General features: G+C 45.2%; 1 protein-coding gene across 2 annotated transcripts in view; it reads right to left on the bottom strand.

Annotated features, from left to right (window-relative positions):
* BTBD16 (BTB domain containing 16) overlaps positions 1-27388 on the bottom strand; it is a 957777-nt gene that overhangs the window by 265807 nt on the left and 664582 nt on the right. For both annotated transcript variants that reach the window (XM_078641204.1, XM_078641205.1), the window contains exon 12: positions 17376-17495. In XM_078641204.1, the coding sequence (XP_078497330.1) occupies positions 17376-17495 (120 nt within the window). The remainder of the gene's footprint in view (positions 1-17375; positions 17496-27388) is intronic.

Raw genomic sequence — 27388 nt, 5'->3', positions numbered from 1 at the left:
AATGAGTCCTGCATTTCCCTACCGCCTAATGGGATTTTTTGACCATTAATCATGAATATATCATCTTGCTTATTGGTAACTCCTAGTGGCCTTGCAATATGCCCTTTTGAATTTGATACTGGCGTAGCATCATCATATTTTGATGACCAGATATTCCTTTGCTAGTATGTGATGCTGTAGGCCTCCAATCAGATCTCAAAGTGGATTAGGGTTCCATCCGGGGTATAGGAAGGGCAGACGAGACACGCCAGCCATATTTGTGTTGTGTGTCCTGATTGTTAAACATGGTTTGTGGCCATCAGCTGGAATACTTCCAAAGTTATTATTTTGGCTAAAGAGAACGGGCCATCCTTCCCCTTTGTTTGATGTAGATTACAAGTAAGATTCGCAATCAAGATCGTCAAATTATCAATTTTTAGCTCTCGGCCTGATCCAGCGCATGCGCTGGTCTGGCCGAGATTCTAGTAGGTGCTCTGGGAAATGCTCCTTTGCCAGCGATCAGCGTACTATCACGCTCACAACCGCGCGCGTGACGTGAACGTGATCACTTTCACTGCCGCCAGCTGCTATTTGCCACTCGCCAGCCTGCTTTCGCTTTCGCCGTTGTGTGCGCCTGCGCACTGTCACTTACAGGGCAGCACCAACAGTTGTTTACCTCGCTCTCCACCTCCCCGGACGCTGCACGCAGACCCTCCTGTTGCGAGCTGCAGTTGGGAATTTTCTGCATGGGTACAAGAAATTATTTCATGGCCTGTAACGTTCCTTCAGCCCGTGCTTCAATGTCTCGAGTGTGCCATATTAATTCCAAAATTAGGCCGTTATTGTGTCGGATTTGTCATTTTATAGCGCCTTGCTGCCACTGATGTGACCGGACGCTGCACGCAGACCCTCCTGTTACGAGCTGAAGCCGGGTATTTTCTGCATGGGTACAAGATGCTAGCGTACAGTTACTAATATTTGTATGGACCTCGATCCTGTGGTTTGGCGTTTGAATATTTTGTATACAGCAGGCTCGTTTCATGAGTTATGCTGAGTAGTAGTTTCACTTTGGGGAAATCACTCTCAAAGACTGCGAAGATAAGGCATTAAGGGCCAGATGTAGGTAATTTTATTTTACCACTTCTTAAATACCGAATCATACCAAATCGGTATTTCAGAAGTGGTAAAATAGAGGGGGGGAGATGTAGGTATTTCAGATTCGGTAAATACCGAATCGTTAAGATTCGGTATTTACCGATTCGGTAAATACCGATTCGGTAATGTCCATTGATTCCTATGGGCATTGAAGCCCATAGGAATCAATGGGCATTACCGAATCGGTATTTACAGATTCGGTAAATACCGATTTCAGCAAGGGTGCAGGGGGTGTCACTTTGACACCTTCTAGCACCCCAAATACAGGCATGTGTGCCATGTGGCACAGGTGTGCATGCACAGATGTGCATGCACACCTGAATTCGGTATTTTACCACCCAATTGGATTGGGTGGTAAAATACCGAATTCTGAAGGCCTGTAGCACTGTAAACAGTGCTACCTACATCTGGGTTTTACGGAATCGGTAAAATTACCGATTCGGTATTTTACAGATTCGGTAAATTTACCGTTTCGGTAAATTTTCCGAATCTGTAAAATATTGGCCCCTACATCTTGAAAACCAATTACCGGCGGTAACGGCCGTTACCGACCGGTAATTGGCGACCTACATCTGGCCCTAAGTCACCAAAAAGCCGCTTTATACAAAAAGAAACGGCACTGTTGGCACTTGATGTGGTATATAGCATCTGAATTGGCGAGTTAGGAGTTGAAATGGCTGCATTTTATTAGCGGCTTTAGCAGACGGGTGGGAAGCTGGGTCCCTCACTGGGCATCCTGCCTTCATGTACAAGAAGTGGCTCGACAAGTGCATGTAACCATTACATTTTTAAATGGATGGAAAATCTTTTTGCTCACTGAATGTGAATGCCTATTTAATAAAATACTGTATTGCAATCTAAAGTGGTGCATTTTGGCTATGGTAGCAAGACTGTGGACTGTCATCATAAGCAGATACTTTGTCTGGTGTTTCAATGATGTAGGTTTTTATTATTGATATTTTATGAACCACGTATAATTTTGTTGACTCCTTCTTAGATTTCTGAGACGAACATTGAGTAGGGACATGATTGACTTGACTGACTGTACCCCAGCCCTACTACGGTCTTGCGTAATCTCAGTATTTCATATGAGGCCTGTCTTAAATCGTTTGTTTTGCTGCTTCTAAAACTGTTGAGCAGGTTTTTTTTGGGGTGGGCCTCAGATTTTATCGCAGTATTTTAAGTGCATCTTGCGCGTCTGGAATAGGACTGCACATGGCACTGTGGTACATTTCTGACTCGCCTTACTCACTTGTGATCACAAGTCGTTGCTATGAATGAACATTCACACCGCCTTCAATTTTGGCATCGCAAGTGTGATATGTCTTTCCAGTGTTATTTATTGCATTCATGCAGATCGCGAAAAAATGTTTTCTCTCTGTCGTTATTTCTGGTTGCTCAGACTAGCGATTGCTCTTAGGCGCAGTTTTCCTTTTGGCTATAATGCTGTTCCTTCGGAGAAAAGGCTGAGATGAGGTGACTCGATCTAGAGATGCAGTGTGCCTTCACAATTGTCCTTTGCATGCCTGGCTTTGAAATAGAGATTTTAGTAGTCAGGGTGATACTCCGTGCTCCCTTTTAAACGATCTCCCTCGATGATTGTTCTGCTCCTTTGTATTCTGTGGAACCCCAAGTAGGGCAAGCCAAGCTACTTTTTTAAACCATTCGTTTTGGGGACCAACCTACTTTTTAAAACCATTCATTTTGGGGACCAACCTACTTTTTAAAACCAACCTACTTTTTAAAACCATTCGTTTTGGGGACCAAGCTACTTTTTTAAACCATTCATTTTGGGGACCATATTTTATGTAGTTTATATTTGTGCACGATTTGCATTGTTATTGCATGTCAGTGGCTTGAAGCGGGATTTCTCTCTTATGGTTTGCGAATATAATTCAATGAACAAAAGCATAAAACCCTTTCTCTTCCTGCTGAGCACATTGGAGGCCACAGGCGAGGAGATAACTCAAAGCTCACCGTTGAGCTCTGAGCAGGTTTCAATTTACTGCCATTATGTGGCCATGCTAGTGATGAAGCCTAAGTAACTCTGTGCAGCAAGGCCACAGGCTTCTGGTTTGATACCCTGAATATGGGTTCTGGAGGGATTGCCCGAAAGCGATCTCCCCAGCTTGGTGGCACAGTCTTAAAGCACACACAGATGACCTGCCTAGCTATATCTTGGGTGTGGGTGCATTGTAACCCAAACTGTAAATTCAAAGGTTTCGGATTGTCGTTACCGGACAACCAAATGCAGGGCTGGCCTGCTTGATGGTCCATAGGCTTTCAATAGGCATGAAATAAGGCTATGTCCAAATAATCTTGTTTTATTTTGCCCTCTGCTCTACCGCCCTCACGCTACCGCTCTCACTCTATCGCTCTACCGCCCTCACTCTACCACTCTACCGCCCTCACTCTACCACTCTACCGCCCTCACTCCACTGCCCGCTCTCACTCTACCGACCGCTCTCACTCTACCGCCCTCACTCACTCACTCTATTGCCCTCACTCACTCTATCGCCCTAACTCTATCTATCTATCTATCACCCTCCCTCACTCTACCTATCTATCTATCTATCGCCCTCCCTCACTCTAACTGTCACCCTCCCTCACTCTATCTATTAACCTCCCTCGCTCTATCGATTGCGCTCCCTCACTCTATCTATTGCCCTCCCTCTATCGCCCTCCCTCCCTCTATCTATCGCCCTCCCTCTATCTATCTATCGCCCTCCCTCTGTCTATCTATCGCACTCACTCTATCTATCGCATCACCACAGCATCACTCAGCACCACCACAGCATCACTCAGGGGCACAACAACATCACTATGCGCTACCACAGCATCACTGAACGCTACAGCATCACTCGTCGCCACCACAACATCACTCAGCGCCACCACAGCATCAATTTGTGCAACCATTAAACAACAACTGGTTCAAATATGTTCTCTCAATGTTTCAAGCTTTATTACAAATGTCACAAAAAGATGTTAATATTTCACTTCTGTTCTTGGATTTTCGTCACAATAAAATACACTGAACATAATCTTCACAAAAGTTATTTACAAAAGTTTAAGCTATTGCCATTATAAATTACAATAACTTTTATTTAAGTATTAATTATTTTAAAAAAATTAAAAGCCATTGTTATTTGTAATATCAATACATCTAAGTCATGTAAATACAACACATATTGCATTACAAATGCTATAGGTGTCACATTTGCGAAAGTTAAAACTATTGGAACTGTAAATGACAAAGCTATTAATTTAGCTATTTTCAAAACCAACACATAAATACAAAATTTGTCATTTACAATACCAATAGCGCAAACTTTCCTAAAGCAAGACCTATTGCATTGCAAATACTTGTTTCATTAAGGTCCTTAAACAGCCTTCCAATACAATCTCTTAGACTGATTATCTCTTTTTTTAGTGAGATTAACTGTGGGTTTGAAGAGTTTATATTAACTACTGTAGACACTCTAGTAGAACGCTAATGTCTGGATATTATCAGGGATTTGTTCTTCAATGACCCCTAATGCGTCAACCTGATTGTTACATTCAATAGGTATTATAGGTGCTGTAGTAGTGGAGTCTGGTGGCTGTATTGTTATAGGACTTTGGTGGTCAGTCACAGGAGGTGGTAGTGTGTTGATGTGTATATCCGTGTTAGTATGGATTAGTGGATCAGCACTCCCTGGCTTTTTGAAAAATGATTTAATGTCGCCCTTTCTGCCCTTCCCCAATGTCTTTCCCTTAGCCTTGGTAGCTAAAAGACGGTACAACGAAACTTTTACAACGACCCACCATTACAACACAACTTTTACAACGCAAACTATTACAACGCATTGCTCTGGGGGCGCTCTAGGATAGGGAATAGGTTAATTTACTATCCAATAACCTTCCCTACTATCCACGGGGACTGGAGTTGGAATAGTAAATTAAACTATTCACTATCCAGCACCCCAAAGCGCTATGCGTTGTAATGGTATGCGTGGTAAAAACCGTGTTGTAAACGTAGGCGTTGTAAAAGTATGCGTTGTAACGTCATACATCCTAAAAGACCTTCAACCTCTTCTATCAGTAAATTTTTTCGTCCAGGGTGCAATTCTCGGGTGAATGTCTTGGTTGTTTTTTAGCTTTCCGTAATCGGGTTACATGTCATTCGCTTTGCGTTTTACCATGATGCCCAGGTAGTGCAAGGACTTCTACAAAACCTTTTATACAATTAGTACTTCTAAGTAGATGTTTGCAAAAAAAAAAGAAGAAACAACAATTTTAGAAGCTTATTGCCCCAGAACAAGCTAGTTGCAATAGTACCTGGCTAAGGTAGTTGCACAAAAACCAGCAATATAACTAGCTCTAGTGACTTTGGTTTTCTCAGTATGGCAACAACAAATACTGCACAACGAAATAAAGTTAAAAAGATTTAATTTTTAATGTTACGAATAAGTTCCAGAAACTAATTAACAGTCCTCTTTCCCTTAAAAAGAATTATTAGGATCAGACCATAGGTCCACTCTTTTCTTATCTCTTTTCTGGACAGAGTAAAGTTTATCTCTTAGGCCGTTTCTGACACAATGACACACTGACACACACAGTGACAGCTCACACTGCTATTTGTGTTCTGTTGCATTTTGCAATATTTTCTCAGCCCAAAATTCATCTTGCATCCATTTTGGACGTAAGAGTGCATTTTGCTGTACTTTATTAGCAAGAAATCAACCAGATCAGTGTATATTGTATCGCAGTGCAGTGCATCATCTTTCTTTAATTGCAGAAAGGATCAAACAGCAATAGGGAAGTATTCTGGGATTCGAAACTGACCCAAATTGCTTTTAGTAATGTTTATAAAACCACTTACAATTTTCCGATACAAAAAGTCAAATGTCACTAACATCATGTAAATAAAGTTTTACTTTAATATATGGAGAAAAGTTCAATTTGCATGAAAATATTTAGGTAAATATTGGATTTTGCAGCTTTCGCCTTTGAGCATCTGTCCTTTCTGCAGCTAGCATGTGTTTCTGGTGAGAAAAGTACGTTTAAATGCAGTATTTAAGACTTAAGTACCACCTCCTTCCTACAGGGACATAGCTGAGCAAAAACATAAACACTTGAAGAAACACAGATCCACACAAGGCAATTTCTTTTAAAGTTGTACAAATTGACTCAGATGTTCCTGGAGTCATTGTATGTCATTTAAAAGATACTGCCTTACGGGGACCTGGGTTCAGGTCCCCACAGTGCAATCAAATCCCCACAGCGTGAGTGTGTTAGCACACTCAAGGTAGATTATTTGCAGTATTTTAACTTAGACATTGTAGCAAGGATGGTAAAACATGAGATGTCTCTTATTCTCCTTTTCTCATATCAACACTCACCCAGTTGAAGGCACTCCTAAATGAATGTCAAAGCAGAGAGGGGATATCCAGTGTTTCCGTTTTCTCTCTTATCCCATTCCCTTTCCTCTGGCACCAAAATATTATTCTGTGTATGTTTGCAGTAGACTCTGAGTTTTACATTCTGGTCTGAATAATACAGATTCTGTTGTCTGGGTCTGGGTGCTGGCATCATAATTAGATGGCATTCATGAATGCTTTCCACTGGACTATCGCAGGACCTCCAAGGTTCCCTAATGGACAGGACATTTGATTTATCTAGGCTACTAGCAGCCCGCCCCGACATTGTCGGGGGCAGAAATAGAATGTTTGCAAAGGGTTGTAAGGGGGCAGCACTGCTGCAGGAGACGCGCAGCAGAGCGGCCAGCACCGGGAGCAGCAGAGCCGGGGAAGGAGCGGACTGTAATCCAGAAGAGCCGTGAGGGGCGGAGGAGGGAGCGCGGCTGAGAGCCGGGGGGAGCGAGCGGGGCCGAGGACAGGCAGCGGACGATGCGGCTGAAGGTGGGCTTCGTCCTTCGCAGTGTGCTGGTGATCAGCACGTTCCTGGGGCTGGTGCTGCTCTGGGCTTCCATGTCCCCCAAGGTGACGGACGAGTCCGGGGCCCCTGTGGCCTGAGAGCGGGTGAGTGCAGCATGGCGACGCAGCGAAGGGGGCTCAGGGAAACCGGATCTTGGACTGCTGGAGAGCGGGTGAGTGCAGCATGGCGACGCAGAGAAGGGGGCTCTGAGAAACTGGATCTTGGACCGCCGGAGAGCGACGCAGCGAAGGGGGCTCTGGGAAACCGGATCTTGGACCGCCGGGAGCGCTGATGCCGGGCCCCCAGCATTTGCACACGATATGATGGCATGAAGGTGGAACGTACCACACGCCCCCAGCGTTTCTCACGCCCCCAGCACACACGCCCACAGCACAACGCATACACGCCCACAAGGGACTATTTTGCTGGCACGGGTCTTTTACCTTTTAAATGTATATGGTGGCCGTCTGCATAGCCTATGTCCTTCTGCTGCAACTGCCCTTTCCAACACTTTATTGGGTGTTGTGATTGGTGCTGTGGTTACTGAGATTACCCGCCTCAAAGGTTTGGGCTCTCTCTCTTTATATTAGTAGTATAGAAGAAGATATAGATTTTGTGAGAAGGACAATGCAGCCTTAAAGATATTTAAAGACTACAGAGCCAAGGCCAACTCACTGGGTTACTTTCCCATGTTTAACAGTTCCATCAGCAATACAGGAAATTTCAAAGGATATTTGGTATTGTGTGGTATTGGCAATACTCTCAGCCTGTACAGTAACCCATGCAGCTATTTGTGGTGGCAGGGTTAGAAGAGTTTCCAGAAGCAACCTACAAAACTAGTGGAAGTAACCTACAAAACCAGCACCGAAGCAGTCCTCCTCTTTCCCAGGCACTGGTGCCAAACCTCTTTAATGTACCCTTCAATCACATGTTGACACCAGTAGGCAGTAGGCAGCAGCATCCAATACTGCCTGGCATTCTGTCACATTGGACCTAGGGGGGTACATCTAATTATGCATATTGGTTATGCCTTCATTTTCTACACGCACATCCCCACATCTCCCTAGTTAACTTTCAGATGTCAGCGAATCATTCCATAATTCTGTCACTGTAAATTATGAAATTGCTCACCAAAGGGGCAATTGAGCTGGTACTGGAAGTGGAGAAACGAGTGGGGAGTTACTCTCAATGCATTCAGGTTCCCGAGAAGGATGGGGGACTAAATTATATTCTAGACCTCGGATGCTTGAACTCCCTCCGCCAGAAGGGGAACTTCAAAATCATGACACTGGCTCAGGTTCTGCAGGCCTTTGATCTCAAGAACTGGATGGTGTCCCCAGAACCACAGGATGAATACTTTCATGTACCTGCAGTGCCACAGGAAGTACCCCAGCTTTGTTTTGTTGTAATACCACTTGTAATTTAATGTCCTTTAGAATTACATATGCCCCCACAAGTCTTTGCAAATGTCATATTGGCGGTTGTGGCAGATCGTTGCAGGTCAGAGATACACCTATTCCTGTACTACAACTGACTGGTGAAGAAGACTCACCACTTATAGACAATGATGTTATTGTTGTCCACCCTGGCGTCTGGAGGATTTGCTTCACTGGGCTATGATCCTGAAGTTTTGGGTGAGAGCATCTGTTTGGCCTTAATGGTTCTTGGCACCTTGAATTCTTGCGATTGTGCATCCTGCTAGTGCCTCATACACATTGGCCTTAGCAACTCCTGTGGGCTCAACATGACGACCAAGAATCCTCAACATAAAGGCAGACAAACTCAGAAAGTGTCATCTTGCAGAGTAGCATCTGCACCCAGAGGTGACGTGAGGTATCTTTGCCCAGTGGGGTAACCTCAGTAGACCCATTCACTAACTCTGAAAATACTTACTGTTTAGCCTTTTGTGCCCAGGAGTTTCCTCCTCAAGGGTCTCTAGAAGACGTGGTAGACCTATGGTGGGACTCTGGACTCATGTTCATATTTCTGCCTCTGTGGATGACCCCACAGGCCCTGATGAAATTCAAGGAGGACCAAACATAACTGATTTGTATGGTCTTAGATAGGAGCAGAATGATTTGGTACTCTGAACTGCTAACCCTCAATATATTCCCTTTAGTTTGGCTTCCTCTTTTGGAGGACCTGCTTTCAAAGCAGCAAGACCTTCAGAGGAGACATTTTCACACATGGAGATTGAGTGAAACCAACTGAAGTGGTTCATACTATTTTGGCTGTGCACTTAACTTCCATAACCATAATTTACCAAACATAATATACAGGTACATGAGTAGAAGGCGACCACTGCAGAAGCAACCATCGCAGAGGACTTCCATGCATCTACTCTGGTGTCCAAATTAAAGTTCACACTATAACAAAATAGGAGGTTGTGGGATAAGTGTCTTTTTTAGCATGAATCTACCCTTTCTGCATGAAAAGCCATTTATGTGGAATGTGTGATCTCTCACCTCGTAATAATGGCTCATCTAAGAAGGGTATGTATGTGGGCATCTCATTAAGTGAAGTCTGTGGGTTTTTGTGATTAGGTCAGTTTCTAATCTGTCTTCCATCACCTGGACACTGCTGTAGTGTTGTGCTGCACAAATAGACGACACCGACACAAGTATATGGTGAGGGATTTATTATTCCACATCTTACCTTCTCTACTCCCTGCTTCTTTCTGCCGCCTTGACTCCTCATGTTCCGCCTCCGATTCTCCTCTCACCTCTAGACCTCCTGTGCAGGTCCTAGTGCCCAGCCGGTCATACAACACTACATCTCCCCCCTTGATAAACAACTTGAAACACTTTAAAGGTATCCGTGCATATCAGCGTAACAATAAAAAAACAATATAGTTACAGTTCTTCAATGAGGTGAATGGGTCTTCGATGAATTCGCTGCGGCTGGTGAGCTGCCTCCTGAGTCGCCTGCTCCCCTTCATCAAGAGAAGTGGAAGGCCGATGATCACTTACTAACTCATGTGCGTCCCTTTTTGCCTCACTGCTATGTACAGTCAACACTTCTCTGACGTTGGGTGTGCATTTCTGAAAATATGTCACATTCCTTGTGATCCTCTTGTCCTCCACCGCAGCTGTGATCATGGTCCCTTTTTGTTTTGTCACCAACAGTGGGCATGCATGATATCGACAGTCTGCTTTTCTCTCTTGTTTTTGCCGCACCAATACCCAATCTCCCTCCTGAATGGATGGTTGTGTAGCTTTTCTCAGTTTATCTGCGTATTCCTTCATCTTTTCCTTTTGCAGTCTGTCTCTTGCTGCTAATTCTTCGTGATCAGACACTTGATGACAACCACTAGCTGTGTCTTCCCAGGGCGATATTCTTGGCCGCAATGTGTGACCCACCCTTTAAAGATGCAGGACATCTGTTTGTGGTAGTATGTGGGGTGGTTCGACAGGCTTGTGACACCTCATTTAAAGTCACATGAACATCACACTTTGAAAGTTCTGCTTGTTGGATGGTTTTCTTTAGAGTAGCCTTAAATCTTTTACCATCCCATTGGCCTGTGGCCACAGGGGTGTAATCTTCCGGTGTTTGGAATTCAAGATATTGGAAAAATGTTGCAAATTCTTGCCCATTGAATGGTGGCCATTGTCTGTTTTCACTATCTTCGGATGCCCCATGCTGCAAAAAAACCTCATCCAACACAGGTATAGTGATGGCAGCTTTTGTTGATGCCATGAGGTGCTCAATTGGAAAGCGGGAATATTCGTCCATTACAAGCAGAATATACTTGCCAGATTGCAATGGGCCAAAGAAATCTACTGTGACATGGTGCTAGATGCCATTGGGCAATTCTGACATTTGTAGAGGCGAAGGTGGATCCTCTCGACTTACTAGCTGACACTGTGGGCAGTCTTTCAGAGTGAGTTTAACCATCTGATCAAGCGTAGGGAACCAGACCCGCTCCCGCAGCGCTCTCTTCGTGGCAACAATACCTCTGCGCCCTTCATGCGCTAGGTTGATGACTCCTTGGCGCAGCTGTTTCGGAATGATGATCCGCGTGTCTCTTAGTAAAAGACCATCTGAGGTGAAGGACAGTTCATCTTTCACATGTCTGAAAGAGGACTGTTCATGACTGTCAATCTGTGCACTCTGCCCGGCTTCCTCCAGATGCCTCCAGAAGTTTGTCTAGATGCAATGTTTTTCATTTTGTAGAGTGACATCTTCATTGGTGGCTTCTAGGATGGCTTCCAACGGGAATACTGGTGGCTTGGCTTGAGCCACTACAAAATGGATGTGTTCCTCCGCTAATGATGGATTGGATTTGGACATTGCTTTTAGATGTCTCGACATATAATCAGCTGGATTTGCAGCTTTTCCAGGTTTGTGGATGATTGTATAAGTATATTCTTGAAAGCGGATGCCCCACCACTCTATTCTGGGTGGCATTTTGGCTCGGGGAATTCCAAAGATGGTTATCAGGGCCTGGTTGTCCGTGATAAGCGTGAAGTGTTTTCTGTAGATAAAGATGTGAAAATGTTCGCAAGCCCAGACTACCGCCAGGCTTTGCTTTTCTGACTGAGAGTATGCTCTCTGTGTGTCCGTTGGACTCCAACTGGTGTATGCTACGAAGTGCTGTTGATCACCTTCTCTGTCATATTGAGCCAATATAGCTCCAAGTCCCAGGGGACTCGCCATCCACAATGATTTCAGTTTTTCTTCGAGGATTGAAGTAAGCAAGGTTGTTGGCAGATTCAACAGAAGCTTTGATCGCGTGGAAAGCTTGATCACACCTCGTGGTCCATTGGAATGGGTGGCCTTGTTTGGTCAGCTTTCTCAGAGGGTAGCTGATCGTGGAATAATCCTTGATATAGCATGCACAATAGCTTGCCATGCCTAGAAATGAACGCACATTCCCAGCGTCTCGCGGCCTAGGGGTATAGTTCAAAGTTGCGATCTTTTCAGGATCAGGTCTCATGCCGGCGCCTGAGAAAATATGTCCAAAAAACCTTAGTGTGGATTTGTGGAATTCGCATTTGTCTTCATATAGTGTGAGGTTGGCATCCAACAGAACTTGATACACTCGATCCAGTGCTGTGTCGTGTTCTTGCATTGTTGCTCCATATACGAGGATGTCATCACTGTAGTTTAGAGTGTTGGGAATGTGATGGGTTACTTTCCTGATGGCCTCTTGAAATATTTCAGCAGCAGATGAGACCCCAAAGCTGAGCCTTTTGTATCTGAACAGGCCTTGGTTGGTCGAGAATGTGGTGATATATCTTGATTTTTCGTGAAGTTTTCTAGCCTGTGATAGCCCTTGTTGAGGTCTAATTTAGAGAATATTTGCGCCCCATTGAGTGACGCAATCATGTCGCTGATGTGAGGTCCCGGGTGTCTCTCTCTTTCAATGGCGCTGTTGGGTGCTCTCATATCCACACAGAGACGCACTTTGCCAGGCGAGCCCTTTTTTGGTACTACAACCACTGGAGAGACCCAAGGAGTGGGCCCTGATGTTCTCTCAATTATGTCAGCCTGGAGAAGAACCTGTAGTTCCTCCTCTATGGATTGTTGAAGGTGAAAAGGAATTTCCTGTGATGTTGTGCTATGGGGTTCACACGTTCATTTATAAGCAATCGAACTTGACAATGAGCCATCTTTCTCAGTCCGGTGAATAGTTTTGGAAACTTGTGAACTATGTCAGGCTAGTTATCAACTTTATACAATATTTCTACTAATCAAAGTCGTTCCGTCGTGGGCAAGCTAAGAAGACAATTTGCTTCAAGACCATCAATGACATGAATACGGGCTGGAATAGTCCTGTCCTTGTATGTAAGATTAGTCTGAAATTGTCCTAGACAAGGAAGAGGTACCTTTGACATCCATGTGTATACCCGCACAGCAGCTTTATGCAGGTGTGGTTGTGCTACTGAAATATAGTTGAGAGAAGCCCCAATGTCCAAAACAAACTTGGCCATGTGTGAGTCCATTTGAAGAGGTAGTCGCGGGTGTTTCTTCAGCCTGTCAGGATCTGCGGCCATGAAGACATATTGCGATATTGGTGACAGCGACCTCGACTCACGAGATTGGGATCAACGTGATTTATGGGTGTCATGAGAATGAAGGCTGGACCTTAAAGAGCCAGAGGAAGAATCTCTGCGGTCCCACACTGCTTTGGCATGATGGTGAGTGTTGGGTCGTCTGGATGGTCTGTAAGTGTCTCTGTGAGTGTCTTTGCGAGGTGTCCACAGATGTTCTCAAAGTCATTGTCCCTACCACCCTTCCTACATCTTTGGCCTAGTACAGGGTAAGTCTTCATGTGAGGGAAGTCATATCCACAGCTATAACATTTAAGTTATTGCTCTTGTCGTTTGTCAGTCCGACTGGTACTGCAACAACGACGACATGTATGGTGCGACTGAACTTTGGGTCTAGAAGATCGTTGCTTTGCAGGGGAAGACCTGTTGGTGCTGCGAGATTGGAGCCGGAATGCCTGTTCTTGTTTTTAGCCTCTTCCCGCTTCCATTCGCTTTGCATGTTCTTCCGCCTGATCATGCACTCACGTCATTTTAACAATCTCATCCAGGGAGTAACTTTTGTTTAATAGACGTCTGCGTAACAACACAGACTGGCATCCTTCTATGATTCGCAGGCAAAGGGCGTCTTCCATCATGAAAGAGTCAAATTCACAGTAGCGGGACAAACTTCTAAGGCGCGTAATGAAGGTACCCATGGGCTCATCCTTTTCTTGAGATGCCAGATTTAATGTATATCTTTCATAATCATTGTTCCGTTTGTGCAGAAATGTTCTGTTTAGGGCGTCACGCACATTTGCATAGGACGAAGTAGCATCAGCCGGAAGTTCCTTTATAATCTGACCTACATCTTTGCCGATTAGATTGCGTAGAGCAATCAATTGCTGATCCTCCTCAGTTACATGTGAGCCTTTCATGAAGTCTTCAAAATCTTCTAGCTCTTCCTGTCGGTGAAGACCCATGCCACCCCCCGATATGAGGACTAAGGATTCCGGCGGGCGTAGAAAAGGGACTCCGAGCAGCCACTGGGTCCAGGACGAGACCTAACATGCCTCCAAAGGACACTTGCATGCCTCAACAGCAACGCGGGCACTTGCAGCCCAGATCCTGTGCAACCGGGGTGGGCTCCCGGGTTGCGCCGAAGATGTGCACAGCAGGAGGCAGACCGGACTGGGGTGGGCTCCCAGGTCGCGGCGATGACAGCCCACAGCAGGAGGCACACGCGACCGGGGGGGGGGGGCTCCTGGGTCGCACCGACGACAGTCCACAGCAGGAGGCACACGCGCCGGGGGGGGCTCCTGGGTCGCACCGACGACAGTCTACAGCAGGAGGCACACGACCAGGGTGGGCTCCTGGGTCGCAGCACAGCCCCACAGCTCCAAGGCAGCGGAGCGGACGAAAGACACAGCAGGGGCACAACGCGACCGAGGTGAGCTCCCGGCTTGTGGCACAGTACTGCAGCTCTGAGGCAGCGGAGCGCTCAACGGGACACTCCTTCACCAGGTAAGACAGCCAAGGTCCTTGACCACCTTCATCGCCACCTGTAGTGTCGTGCTGCACGAATAGACAACACCAACACGAGTAAATGGTAAGAGCTTTATTATTCCACGTCTTACTTTCTCTCCTCCCTGCTTCTTTCTGCCTCCTTGACTCCTCCTGCTCTGCCTCCCATTCTCCTCCCACCTCTAGACCTCCTGTGCTGGTCCTAGTGCCCAGCAGGTCTTAGAACACTACAACTTCCTCAAACTACACTGATGTTATCAGGTGCTTCCATAGGCCTCTTTTTCTTCCCCATGTAGTGCAGCACTTTCACTTGTTGTCAATGTTTGTACCATATTGTGCCACTTGGTGAGGTGGGGGAGGAGTGCTGGTGACTTCCATACTATTGTTATTGCTCCTTTAGCAAGTAGTAAGTCCAGAAATCAGTTGCAAAATGTACTTTTGGTTTCGGGAATACTTCCAACAGGAATTGCTCTGGTGTGAAGGTCAGTTCTCACAAGGACATCTGCTAACTGCTCAGTGGCTCCCTTCCAGAAATATTTATGTTGAGATAGTCTCTGATCATATGAAGGAAGCTCTGCTTTTGCTTGTGTTATCGTTGGGCCAGCAAGGGTTTACTGGGGGTACTGTTAAGAGTTACTTAGTGGCCCCTGCAGCATCCCCTTGTTTGCCTGGTAAGCCAATGTTATTAAAACCACCCATTGCGATGTGTTTTCTTGAAGGTTTTTACATGCGTTTCTCCCTGCTCCATTTATTATGCTACTGTGAGAACTCAATTTGATTTTAACAATCTTGATGAGTGCTCCATTTGAACCTCTTCACAGTTGTACTCTGAGATTCTTGAAACTAGACTCTGAAGAATGTGTTTATCATTGCCATCATTTCTGCACATCTCCTCAGTGAGTTGCAGGCCATATAATTTCAGCCTCTGTAAACTACCTTTCATCCTTACAAAGTGGTGCTTAAGACCTGTGCATTCTTCTTCCCCAAAGTGGTGTCATCTTTCCACTTCACGCAGTTCATCATGCTAAGTTTGTACGTTTATCTATCACATCCATCTAAAGTGGAGACAGGTCGACAGGACTGAGTACTGTGTGGATGATAAGCTATATGTTGGATTCACTGGTGCGAAAGAAAGGAAAGTTGGTCCAGAAACGACCTTGCCCCAGTGGAATGTCCTTTGCTTCAAACATTTAACCCTTTGCCAAAGTGGATCCTCCTGGAGGCCTTGACTCATTTCACCAGGGTGAAAACCATGAATACTGCTCTACCTCTGGGTGTTCCTGTAGTCTACTTTTATCAGGCTGGCAGCTGGGCATCCGTTTATACTTTGTCCAAGTACAACTGTACAAAATCACAAGTAAGGGTCATTTTCCCTATTCAGTCCCGCAAGACTTTCTTATGTGAAGTCTACTCTCTTGACCCACCTCTTTAAAGGGGGCATAACCCACCAGAGGAAAGGATCCAGCAACTGCTTAGCCCTCACAACTGTAATGGGTATTTCGATCAAGACAATTGAGGCCTGTTTTCCAGAAGCGATGACCAGTACAGTAGCCTTGTTCCTGTACTATGACACAAAGTAACACATAGTAATTAATGATGCTCAAAGATCAGTAGCCACTCATGTGTAATTCTGACAAAGAATGCAGTTTTGCTATGTGCAAGAAATGGAGGGTCCAAGCATATTTTGGGAGACATATGATCCTGAAACAGTTTTAATGGCTATCATAATACACGGAATCAATGGCAACATACGGTTAATCTAGAACTGCACCCCTCCACATCACTGAGTCTGGTTGCTCCTCGGACACCAAGGTGTGCCCATACATTGACTGGGACACTGAATTCATTCAGCTGGAATTCAAACCAAAAAAAATAAGACCACCTACCACTAAAGCAAAGTAAAGAATTCTTGGGCCCCCTGGTATGTTACATGCTCCAAAGATCGGCTGCGGACGACGCACCTGAGGGGGATACTGCTCCTTCTTGAGGCCACGATGTCCGACTCAGCAATGGCCTTGCACTCTAACTGCAACACTCACATGTCATAGATGTCAGCACAGAATATGCCTCTTATAATGCGTAGGGACTAGACTAATCACCTCGCATGCCTGTGACACATCCTACATCTCGACACGCTACATATGACACGGGGATCCGGTCATAGTCTCCAGACTCACTAGGGACCCTACCAAACTAAGGCTCTATTAACACTAGACTGTACACTACATTGGTTACCTACACTACCTCACCGCTTTGCCAGTTATTATATCCTCTTTTACCTTTCAAGGACGATCGAAATGCCTCTTAGGTTCTTCCATGTTGGGAAGTATTTTATACTTTTGTTCTCTCAATACAGGTTGAAATGAAAACTACTGTTCTGCTGCAGCTCATCCTCTAAAAACCCTACAACGCCGAATGGCCTTATTTTTCTTCTATTTGCTTATAAATCGCCGTCGGGCCCCAGGGATGCCGACTCCAAGGCTGTGTTTATACTTGTATACTGCGCTGCCGGCCTCCGGGTTGTGGGCACTAACAGCTGTGTACTTTGGTCTATATCATGCAATAAAGCAGTGTTGAACCTCAAAAAAAAAAAAAAAGTAAAGAATTCTTGATTGAATACCAATCCCAAATGCTATGGACCATGCATTTGTACAATCACGCAACACTACTGACTTGCTACCAAGCCCATGACACCTAAGAATATCCACTCAGGAAACAGTAGCATCCCTCTTATATTCTTTAAGACTATCCATAGCCCTCTTCCCCCTCCTGACTTGTGATTATTTAAGCATTATGCAAACTTTAGTCTGATGAGATGAAAGCCTCTCCTACCTGTTGAAGTAGCTTAAGATGGTGTTGTGCGCTGGAAGCATCTGGATGTTGGGATTCTGCTGCAAAAAGACCCAGTAGAGTACTGTCCTGAAGAGGCGATATTCATTAAAAGTGTATAATCTGCATGGGAAAAACAGAAATGATCAACCCACTGCCATATACTGGGCATCTGGAATAAGAAAAGAGTCTGAGATATGAGGAATGTGAAGGAACAGAAACTGAACTGCAAGACAAATAATTTAGTGATAGCTAAGGCACCAGGCATATTAAAGAACAGAGGGACTATTGCACTAAAATGCAAATAAATTAAATAAGGAAAAGCAGCATTGGTAATATAATACTATGGAAGGGGTTCATCAAGGAATTGCATCAGTAAGGAAAAGTTACTTACATATAATGCTAACTTTCCATTCTGGGCATTTCAATAAATTCATAAACAGCATTTCTTTGCCTGTGAGTGGGATAGCACATCACTATTTATATAGAGGGATATTTTCCCAAATTTAGAAATGCCTGCCTTATTCATTTTCTTCTCACAACATCTCCTTTATTAAGGCAAACTTGGGTTGAGAGTAGAATATAAGGGATCACCATCCTGCAGAGTTCCAGTCATGAGCATAAGCCGCCTATACCACCATCAAGTTAGCCATTTTTTCTCTTACACCCTCCACACAACTCCTCCTCCTTGCCCACACTACTAACCAGAAGGATTGTGAATAAAAGGCACTATAATATATTGTGTCATCAAAATGGGAGACAAGATAAATGGATTTGATGTGCTGCAACCTCCTTCCCACAATGTCTACAGCAATGCCTAGACATAGTAGGGACATTTTCATGACTTTGTCTGGCATCAGTATCAGACTGACATGAAATGTCATGGATTTTCCCTATATTGGGCAACATGTCAGCTCTTGGGAATGTGCCACCACAGGGCTTTCTCCCACTGCTACACATATACTTTATCTTAGTGAATAAGAATGGCTCTAAGGCGATATTAGTTAGAAGAGATTAGGGGGCTCATTATAAATGGGCTGGAAAATGTTCCAGTAATTAATTCCTCTAGCCACAATTATCAATACTAAAGGCACTGGTAATTCTAGGCGTAAGAGAGATGGAATAACTCCCCATAATACGTTTTTGGTAAATAATGTGCAGGAGTCTACATTTTTGCGCTAGCTGCCCCTTGTTTTCAAATTGGTATTTTACTGGGACATGTTGCATGCTCTGAGCAGATGAAGTATCTGGGTGAACAACTCCAGGCCTCTTTCAAGTATAAGCCCCAAGTGTACAAGATATTGTAATAGATGAGTTCTATTGTAAGGTGACTTCTGAATTCTACAAATTGGAAGACTCTCACAGGCATAGTAAAAAATGCAAGCACCATCATCACCTATCAAAAAAAGCTAAAGATACATTGTATAATCCAAGAACTGATGAAAAGATTGCAATGTGAGAGGCAGACAAGGGGGGGAATACAGTGCTGATGAGCAAAGAAGACTATTTGAGTGATATCAAGAAGCAGTTATGTGATCAAACTTGCTATGAGAAGCTAAAATAATCCTGTGTCAGATGTAGAGAAGCATATTAATGCACAACTTAGGGACTGGCATGACACATGTCTTTGAACGGACCTGGACTATAAATATCCCCAAGTCAATCATCCAAGAAACCCATGAATTTATGTTTTGCCAAAAATCCACAAAACAACACAGTTCCCACCAGGAAGGTCTATCATATCCAGTAATGGGTCCCCAACAGAGCAATTATCCGGATAAATGGATGGGTTCTTATAATCATATGTAAAGAACTTCCCATCCTACTTAAGAGATCACAAGGATGTACTCTGTAAACTAGAAGACTTACAATGAGACAGTGAGGAGCTTCTGTTCTTGACAATGGACATTGAAAGTTTATACACATGTATAAGTACTGATTGTGGTTCTATATTTACAAATGAAATGAAACCAAGTTAGAACACCCTTTATGCTACTAGAAATGGCAGAAATCATATTGTTTCCCCCTCCATGACGGGGAGTGGTGCCTCTAAAAACAGGGAACAGCCATGGGGTCCCGGATTGCTCCATCATATGCAAACCTGTTTATGGGTTTATTTGAGGTGGAGCCTGCCTGGGCCCCTAGCTCCTGTGACTGGATAAATAACATAATTTTTATGGACAGTACATTGATGACATCTTAATGATTTGATATGGGACTGTTGAGAACCAAAGAGCATATTGCACTTACCTGAATAACAACAGGTTCAATGTCAAATTGATTTAAAAAAATCATAAACATGTGATGGATTTCCTCGACCTATGTGCACGAATGAGCCACTCACAGTGATATTTTTTAAAAGCAAACTGCCTGCAATAGTGTGCTTCATGCCACTAATGCTCGCCCTAAATCAACCATAAATGCCATACCATATAACAAAATGGTTAGAGCCTGACAAAATTGCAGTCTAGATCAGTAGTTTCATAAGAGATTAAAGGACATCAAACATGATTTTAAGGAACGGGGCTATGACAATCACTGCTTTAACAAAGCTGAAGCAAAAGCAATTAAATTGGACAGGATCCTACCATTTGCTGTCACATGGGCACACAAAGGAAAGAAATATGTGAGGAATATGGAGATTACTTTTATTATGCAGTACAATATGTATAGTAATCACATCTTTGATATCCTATGTAGGAATTGGCACATCTTAGATTCCAACATGTTACCTGAGGGCATCATACCACAAAAAACCTTGAGTGGTTTACTGTAGGGGCACCACTCTGAAAAAAACTCTATGCTCTAGTTATCTGAAGGCCAATAAAGCCGAAAGTATCTTTACATATGTCGGATGTTCTGTTTGTCATTTAGGATGGCACAAAACCACTGGCGGAATAGACAGTGAGCTTGTTTATAAACTGCAATACCACATACACAATTTACATTATTGGATGTGCATTTGGGAAGTAGTATACAAAACCTGAATACATGCTTTCAGGGCATGTTAGGGTGATCAAACATGTTATGTTATGTTATTTAATCTTTTGTATAGCGCACGGCGACTCAAAAAGAGTATCCCGGCGCTTTTAGTAAAGGAGAGCTGCATCATAATAACATAACACGTTTAAAAGAAGGGGAAGAGAAAAAGAAAAAAAAGAAAAAGAAAACCAGAAAAGCATACAAAATAAGATCTACTGAGTAAACAACCACGTTTTAAGGCCCTTCCTGAAGGCAAGTAAGCTGGTTGCTCCCCGCAGAGAGAGCGGCAGGGAGTTCCACAACTGCGGTGCAAGTAAACCAAAGGAGCGACCACCCAAACGGGCTTTCTTCACTCGCGGAACAACCGCCAGGAACAGAGACTCCGACCTCAAAGAGCGAGTCGGATGATAAAAAGTCAGTCTCCTTTGAAGATATTTTGCTCCCACCGCATGAAGGGCCCTATAGGCCAGGGTCAGAGCCTTAAAGGCAATCCGTTTCCGGACTGGAAGCCAGTGCAAGGTCTTCAACAGCCCCGTTGCACTAGCCCGCCTATTTAAGCCAAAAATGGCTCTTGTGGCAGCGTTCTGCACCACTTGGAGCCGTTGCAGCAGGTACTCTGGCAGGCCCAGGTAGAGGATGTTAGAATAATCTAACCTGGACCCGATAAGAGCCTGTACCGTCAGCCTCCTGTGCTCCTCAGACAGCAGGGGAAGGAACCTCCGCAGCATCCTGAGGAGGCCAAAACAGGTGCCCGACACCCCGAGATTCTGGGATTTTAAGGTAAGCCCATTGTCCATCTTGACCCCCAAGTTCTTAGCCATTTTGGAGGAACAAGACGGAGGAAACATGTCAATGGGCCACCAGGCCTGCCAATTTGGCTCGGTATCACACCCAAAGAAGAGTACCTCAGATTTCTCGGAATTGCACTTGAGGCTGTTCAGTTGGAACCAATGGAAAACAGCCCCAAGGCAATCCCGGATACTCTCCCCATCAAAATCTCCTCCTCTCGTACATGAGAAGAGGAGCTGGGTATCGTCCGCGTAGGACACGATCTGGGCCCCAAATGACTCCGCCAACGCCGCCAAAGGAGTCATAAAGATATTAAATAGGGTCGGGCTCAAAATCGAGCCCTGAGGGACCCCGACTCCCAAAGGCGGCATTGCGGCGGAATCTGGCGAGGCCCAGACCGTTTGCCGGCAGCCGGCTAGAAAGGAGGAAAACCAGCCGAACACTGTCCCCCGCAAACCTATCTCATAGAGTCTCACGAGAAGGCCGTCATGGGGGACGGTGTCAAAAGCCGCCGACAAGTCCAACATCACCAGCATGGCTTTGCCCCCCGAGTCCAGAACACCTTTAACAGTCTCTGAGACCTCAAGGAGCGCAGTCTCTGTGCTGAGATGGGGACGAAAGCCCGACTGGGTGGCGTGCAGGATCTCATTAGTCTCAAGAAAATTGGAAAGCACCACCTGAACGTGCTTTTCCAGAATCTTCGTGAGAGCCGGCAGCAAAGAAATAGGCCTATAGCTGACAGGGACCTTCGGGTCCAGGCCTGGTTTCTTAAGGAGCGGGATCACCATCGCCTGCTTCCAGGCCGACGGGACTACTCCCTGGCTCAGCGAGAGATTTAATAACGGGTTCGCCAGCGGATTGATCACCTCTGCCAATTTCGCCAAAATTTTAGCCGGGCATGGGTCCAGGGGCGAACCAGATTTAAGATTGCCCATGAGGGCTAAAGAGGCAGGGGCAGAGATCGGAGGGAACACGCCCAACGTCGGGCCTGGCAAAGCCAACGGAGACAAAATGGCCTCAAAATTAGTCGGGCCCATAGCCACAACCGGTGGGAAAGAGTCCTGAATAAGTTGAATCTTGCTCGTGAAAAAATCAGCCAGATCCAAGGCCCAGGTGTCAGAAGGCTTTTCATCCGAGGTGTTAGACCGTGTAGAGATAAATTCTCTCACAATGGAGAAAATCTCCTTACAGGAGTTGGAGGCCGCTTCTATTCTTCCTGCAAGATAGGCCTTTTTTCCCAGGCGAATGTCTTGATGATACGCCTTCACCACCGATTTATAGGTCAGCTTGGCAGCAGTGTCGTATTGTGCCCGCCAAGCTCTTTCGGCCACCTTGCACTGCTGCCGCATAGCCGACAGTGCTGCGGTGAACCAAGGTGCAGAGACCCGTTTCGGTGTCGGGCGGGGTGTCACTTCAGGAGCGAGATCATTTAGCCTGTCTAAAAGCCAAACTTGCAGGGCCTCCAAATCCCTCTCCAGATCACCTGAGAGGGAGCAGGGATGATCCACAGCAGCCTGGGCCAGCATCGCTGGGGTCACTCGATGGTATGCCCTATGGACACGACCCTGCTTCTGTGGCAAACCAAACATTGGGACAAGAGGTATCTGATGGCAACAAACATACATCAAGATCACCCGACTAACACACAGATTTGTTTCCATGCAAATAAACAAATCACCAACAATAAAAGGGGGGAGGAAACAGGGAGCAGATTTTGATAAAGGTCGAGGCCAAATGATATGTCACTTAAGAACTGCAGATTATGATCTGCTCCAATTGTCTGCTTTGTTAAATGAATTCCATGTCACCCGTTTTAATTATCTGCTCTGGGAAGATTAATTGGATACAGAGACTGAATGAGGTGTCATGAAATTTGAATGTAGCAGCCTCTGATATGCAGTTTTTCATTTGCCATGGACATATTCTCCTCCATTATGTTTGGTCACAGCATATATCACTGATACATCTTCCGCTTATACGATAGACACAATTTACTAATATCTACAAAAATAAACATTAACTTATTTTGTTGCCATGTACAGAAATTGTTGTTGAAAAATAACCCTCTCTTATTAATTCCAATGACTGCTGGGATATATAACTGGGATCGGCTGGATGACAGCCAGTTTGGCCTGAATTCACTTGGTAGGAAGTACATTGATTGTAATCCATAAGGACCAGACCTAAATGACATTACATGGCCGCCACGTACACAATTTTAGGACACATCTTATTGTTAAAATGAAATTGTAGATGTTTGGTTGAGTGACTGCCCATATACACAATTGAAGGGCCATATGAGAATGCATTACATATATAAAGAAACAATAACTCCAATTTTCTTGTGCGATATATTGAGAGATGGTTTTCCATCATATTGCCATTTGAGGAATCCCACAAGAGAAATTGTGTAGAGATGTGCTTTGCTTCTCTAAGAGGGTGATCCAGCTTTCGGTGTTATTGACTTACACCTTTTCTTCACATATGGTTCTACCTTGACAAATATGATGTTAAGGTTGGAAATAACGATTTTTATTATACTTGTTTCTCAGTTTAGACTTTAACTTCACATACGGTTTTACCTAGACAAATATGGCATTAACGGTGGATATAATGATTTCTATTATACCTGGTTTTCAGTTTACAAGCGTTATCAACGTGGCTGAACTGAACCATTAGGACGGTTCACTAGAAAATTGGTGGTGCCCCAGAAGTACAGAGAGTTCACCCTGACCTCGGGTCAGCATATCCTCTTGGCAGGACATTTGGGACAGACATGGAACAGGTTGGTAAACCCATTTCTACTGGCCCCACATGTCTGAAAAGGTAAAGTAGTTTTGCAGCTCCTGTGTCACCTGTCAGACCAGTGGCAAGGCAGGGAACAAAATCAAGTCTCCCCTAATACCACTGCCAGTGGTTGGGGTTCCTTTTGAAAGGATAGGGGTGGGCATTGTTGGTCCCGTGGACCCACCTACTGCATCAGAGAATCGGTACATTTTGGTGGTAGTGGCCCATGCCACTAGGTACCCTCTTAAAACCAGAGATGCTCCTGTAGTAGCTAGAACACTGCTTGGTGTGTTCAACAGAGTGGGTTTTCTGAAAGAGGTTACCGTCAGATAGGGGCCCAAACTTTCTGTTCAACTATTTGACTGCTATGTGGAATGAGTGTGGGGCCAACTACAAGTTCATCACAGTGATGCAAGGAATGGATTATACAGTGGAACAGAGATCTGGCGTTGCTCATGCAAATGCTGATGGACTTTCCAGGTTTTTCCACTTAGATGAGGACTACCAGGGTGTAGGTTAGTAACCTATCACCTTTTGTCAGGGGGGCTATGGTCATCCTTGTGCCCTGGGCACCCCCCATTGTTTTACTGACAGGCACTGGTGGTAACTGATTCTGACTCTCCCTGGGCTCTGCCTAACCAGGCCCAGGGCCAGTGCTATGCTTAAAAGACACTTAGAATACAGTGAAAACACCTACATACACTAGGGTACACTATGGGTTAGGGTACCCCCTCTGATGTGAATGACCTCCACTATAAGGCCCTCATACATAATAGGGCAGGGGGATGGAAACTACCTCTCAGTCCCTAGTATATAATGGGGCATGGTGGTTTAGAGGCCAGAAGCCCTTTCTGCACTTGCATGTGTGCACTGCTGAGGCCTGAGCACAGTTTAAAAGCAGCCCTGTGTTGCAGGACTCCTTTTAAAATGAAAATTGTGGCCAAACTCGAGTTTGATGTTTAGGGCACTTATTAATTGATAAACCACAATGTTTTGGCATATTAGGGACCCCCAGAGTCTCCCCTAGGTGCCCCAGTGGTGGTGATTAGGTATTTATAAGGAGGACCCTTATATAATACATATTATATGCCTCGTATTTAGTGAAATTGCACATTTCACTCCCCGCATCATAGTAACGTGCTTCCCAAAATCTACTTTTGTGCTAGGAGCACTGTGGAGTGAAGATCTTCAATATTTGTACATATTCGGAACCCCAAAAGTCTCCCCTAGGAATCCCCGGGGTGTGGGTCCTGTGAATATAGGCAGGGTCCTTATAAAATATGTTTTATAAGACCCGATGTTGGAAAAATTCCCCAGGTCATTTTCCCCATTGCAAAATCCCAGCCACATAGGTTAACATTTCAAGAAGTTATTCTTTAATAATTCCCGCCACGAGAATTTACTGTTGTTTAATTTATCCTAAAATATACAGACAAGAAGTTATAACACTTTCTTGTCTGTAAGCCAAATTTCAGCCTTCCAGAGATCTGTCCTGATTGGTCAGAGTTAAGTGGATTAGCCAGGCTGCTTGATGAGGTGATACGTAGCCCCTGGGTTAAAAAGACATTCTGGGAGGAGAGGTTTCTGCTCCATAGGAATGCCAGAGCCTGTGGGAGGGGTTGTAAACAATAATCTTCAAAAGAAGGAGGAGACAGGCTGGAGAAACCAGTTTCATATACACCCCTACTCTTTGAACCAAGCTAGATGGCAGGCTTATGAAAGGAATGCATTGAGGTCAGGGGGGAAGGAGAATAAGGAGATTAGCCATCCTGGAGGTTAGTTTAAACAGCTCTTGTCTCTCTGCTGAAACTTCAGCCATATTGAATTTTGGAGAAATAGTGCTTTCTGGGAGACCACTGTGCCACACTTTGGAGGAAACTGTCATAATCTGGGTGTCTTCCTGCACCTCATTGGACAGGAGTGCCCTCCAATGTGACCACAAAGAACACTGGGGGACACAGACGCTGCTTGGGGAAGAACTCGACCCCCACCTTCACTCTTACCAGAGCATTCCTGACGCACCTGGGGTCCCGACGCTGTTGGTCTCCCCTGCCGCCGCTGCCAGCACCGCCGCGCGGCCGCAGAGGGGGGAGACTACAGCTCCCAGGCTGCCTAGCGGTCCCGCCCACAGCCCACACCTGAGCAATCTCACGCCCAAAGGCGCATAAAGAACAGAGGATCCCTCGGTGGAGCAGGGGACACAGACGCTGCTTGGGGAAGAACTCGACCCCCACCTTCACTCTTACCTGAGCCTTCCTGACGCACCTGGGGTCCCGACGCTGTTGGTCTCCCCTGCCGCCGCTGCCAGCACCACCGTGCGGCCACAGAGGGGGGAGACTACAGCTCCCAGGCTGCCTAGCGGTCCCCCCCACAGCCCACACCTGAGCAATCTCGCGCCCGGAGGCACATAAAGAACAGAGGCTTCCTTCGCGTTGCGGGACGTGCGCGGGTGGCGCCGGGCTAAGCTCGGGCAAAGGGCGGGCCGTCTGTGGCCGTCAGAGGACAGAAGAGGACGGGACGGGCCACCCCCCTTGGTGGATGCACTAAGTTTTCCTTAGGCCAAGATATTGATGAACAGATAAGCCCGGAGAAGAAGGACTAGAAGGCTCACTGATATGGACTCTGAACATTGGACCTACTAACACAGTAAGCCAGAAAATTTTAGGGTTTTTCTTATTTTTAGTTATTTATTTTTTTAAATACTGTGCGTTTAGGCTTTGCCTTTTGCGACTGGGCGCAGTCATAAAATTGGACTCTTGGGTGGTTGTAACATGGCTCCAAACGTTAACACTCGTGCCACAAGACTGAAATCAACTATGCCTTTAAACCCCAAGGTAATTGTACAAGACTGTAATTCAGTGACCCCCTTCGGCATACAGGCAACCGCGATAGATCTAATGCTGCGGAAAGTCAATAATAAAATAGAGCGTACCGAAAGAAGATTGTCCATAACGCCATCATTAGACATTACTACCCCGCCACAGGTCATTATTGATGAGCAGACAGTCAACTCCTTAAACGCTGGCATAGAGTCCCTAACCCAGGAACTTCCCTGTGCCCAACCAGCCATTTGCACACCGGTAATGACAGTTATATTAGACAAGAAAGTATCCATCAGTAATAAAAGAAAACCCCGCCAGAAGACTCTAGGCCCTAAAAATTCCAAAACCCAACCATTAATCGTGCAAAGGAAACCCAATGAGGTAGAAGATACTGAGGTTTCCGAGGTCCATCAAATAGGTCCCCCATCTTGGATGGCCGATGTAGTCATAAGCCTACAAAACTCCCTTGAACTCTTCATAGCAAGTCAGTTCAAACCCATCATTAGTAGACTTGACAAAATCATAACTGAGTTAAATAAGAGAGGAAAGACCCAGGCTAAAACTGCAAACAACTGTGTTAACGGCAGTATTGCCACAACAGTCACTAGCCCACTCATCCAGCCGGCCACAGTAAAT

Source organism: Lissotriton helveticus, chromosome 5_1, assembly GCF_964261635.1.
Source record: "Lissotriton helveticus chromosome 5_1, aLisHel1.1, whole genome shotgun sequence".
Taxonomy (NCBI): domain Eukaryota; kingdom Metazoa; phylum Chordata; class Amphibia; order Caudata; family Salamandridae; genus Lissotriton; species Lissotriton helveticus.
This window is presented reverse-complemented; position numbering and strand designations above follow the sequence as displayed.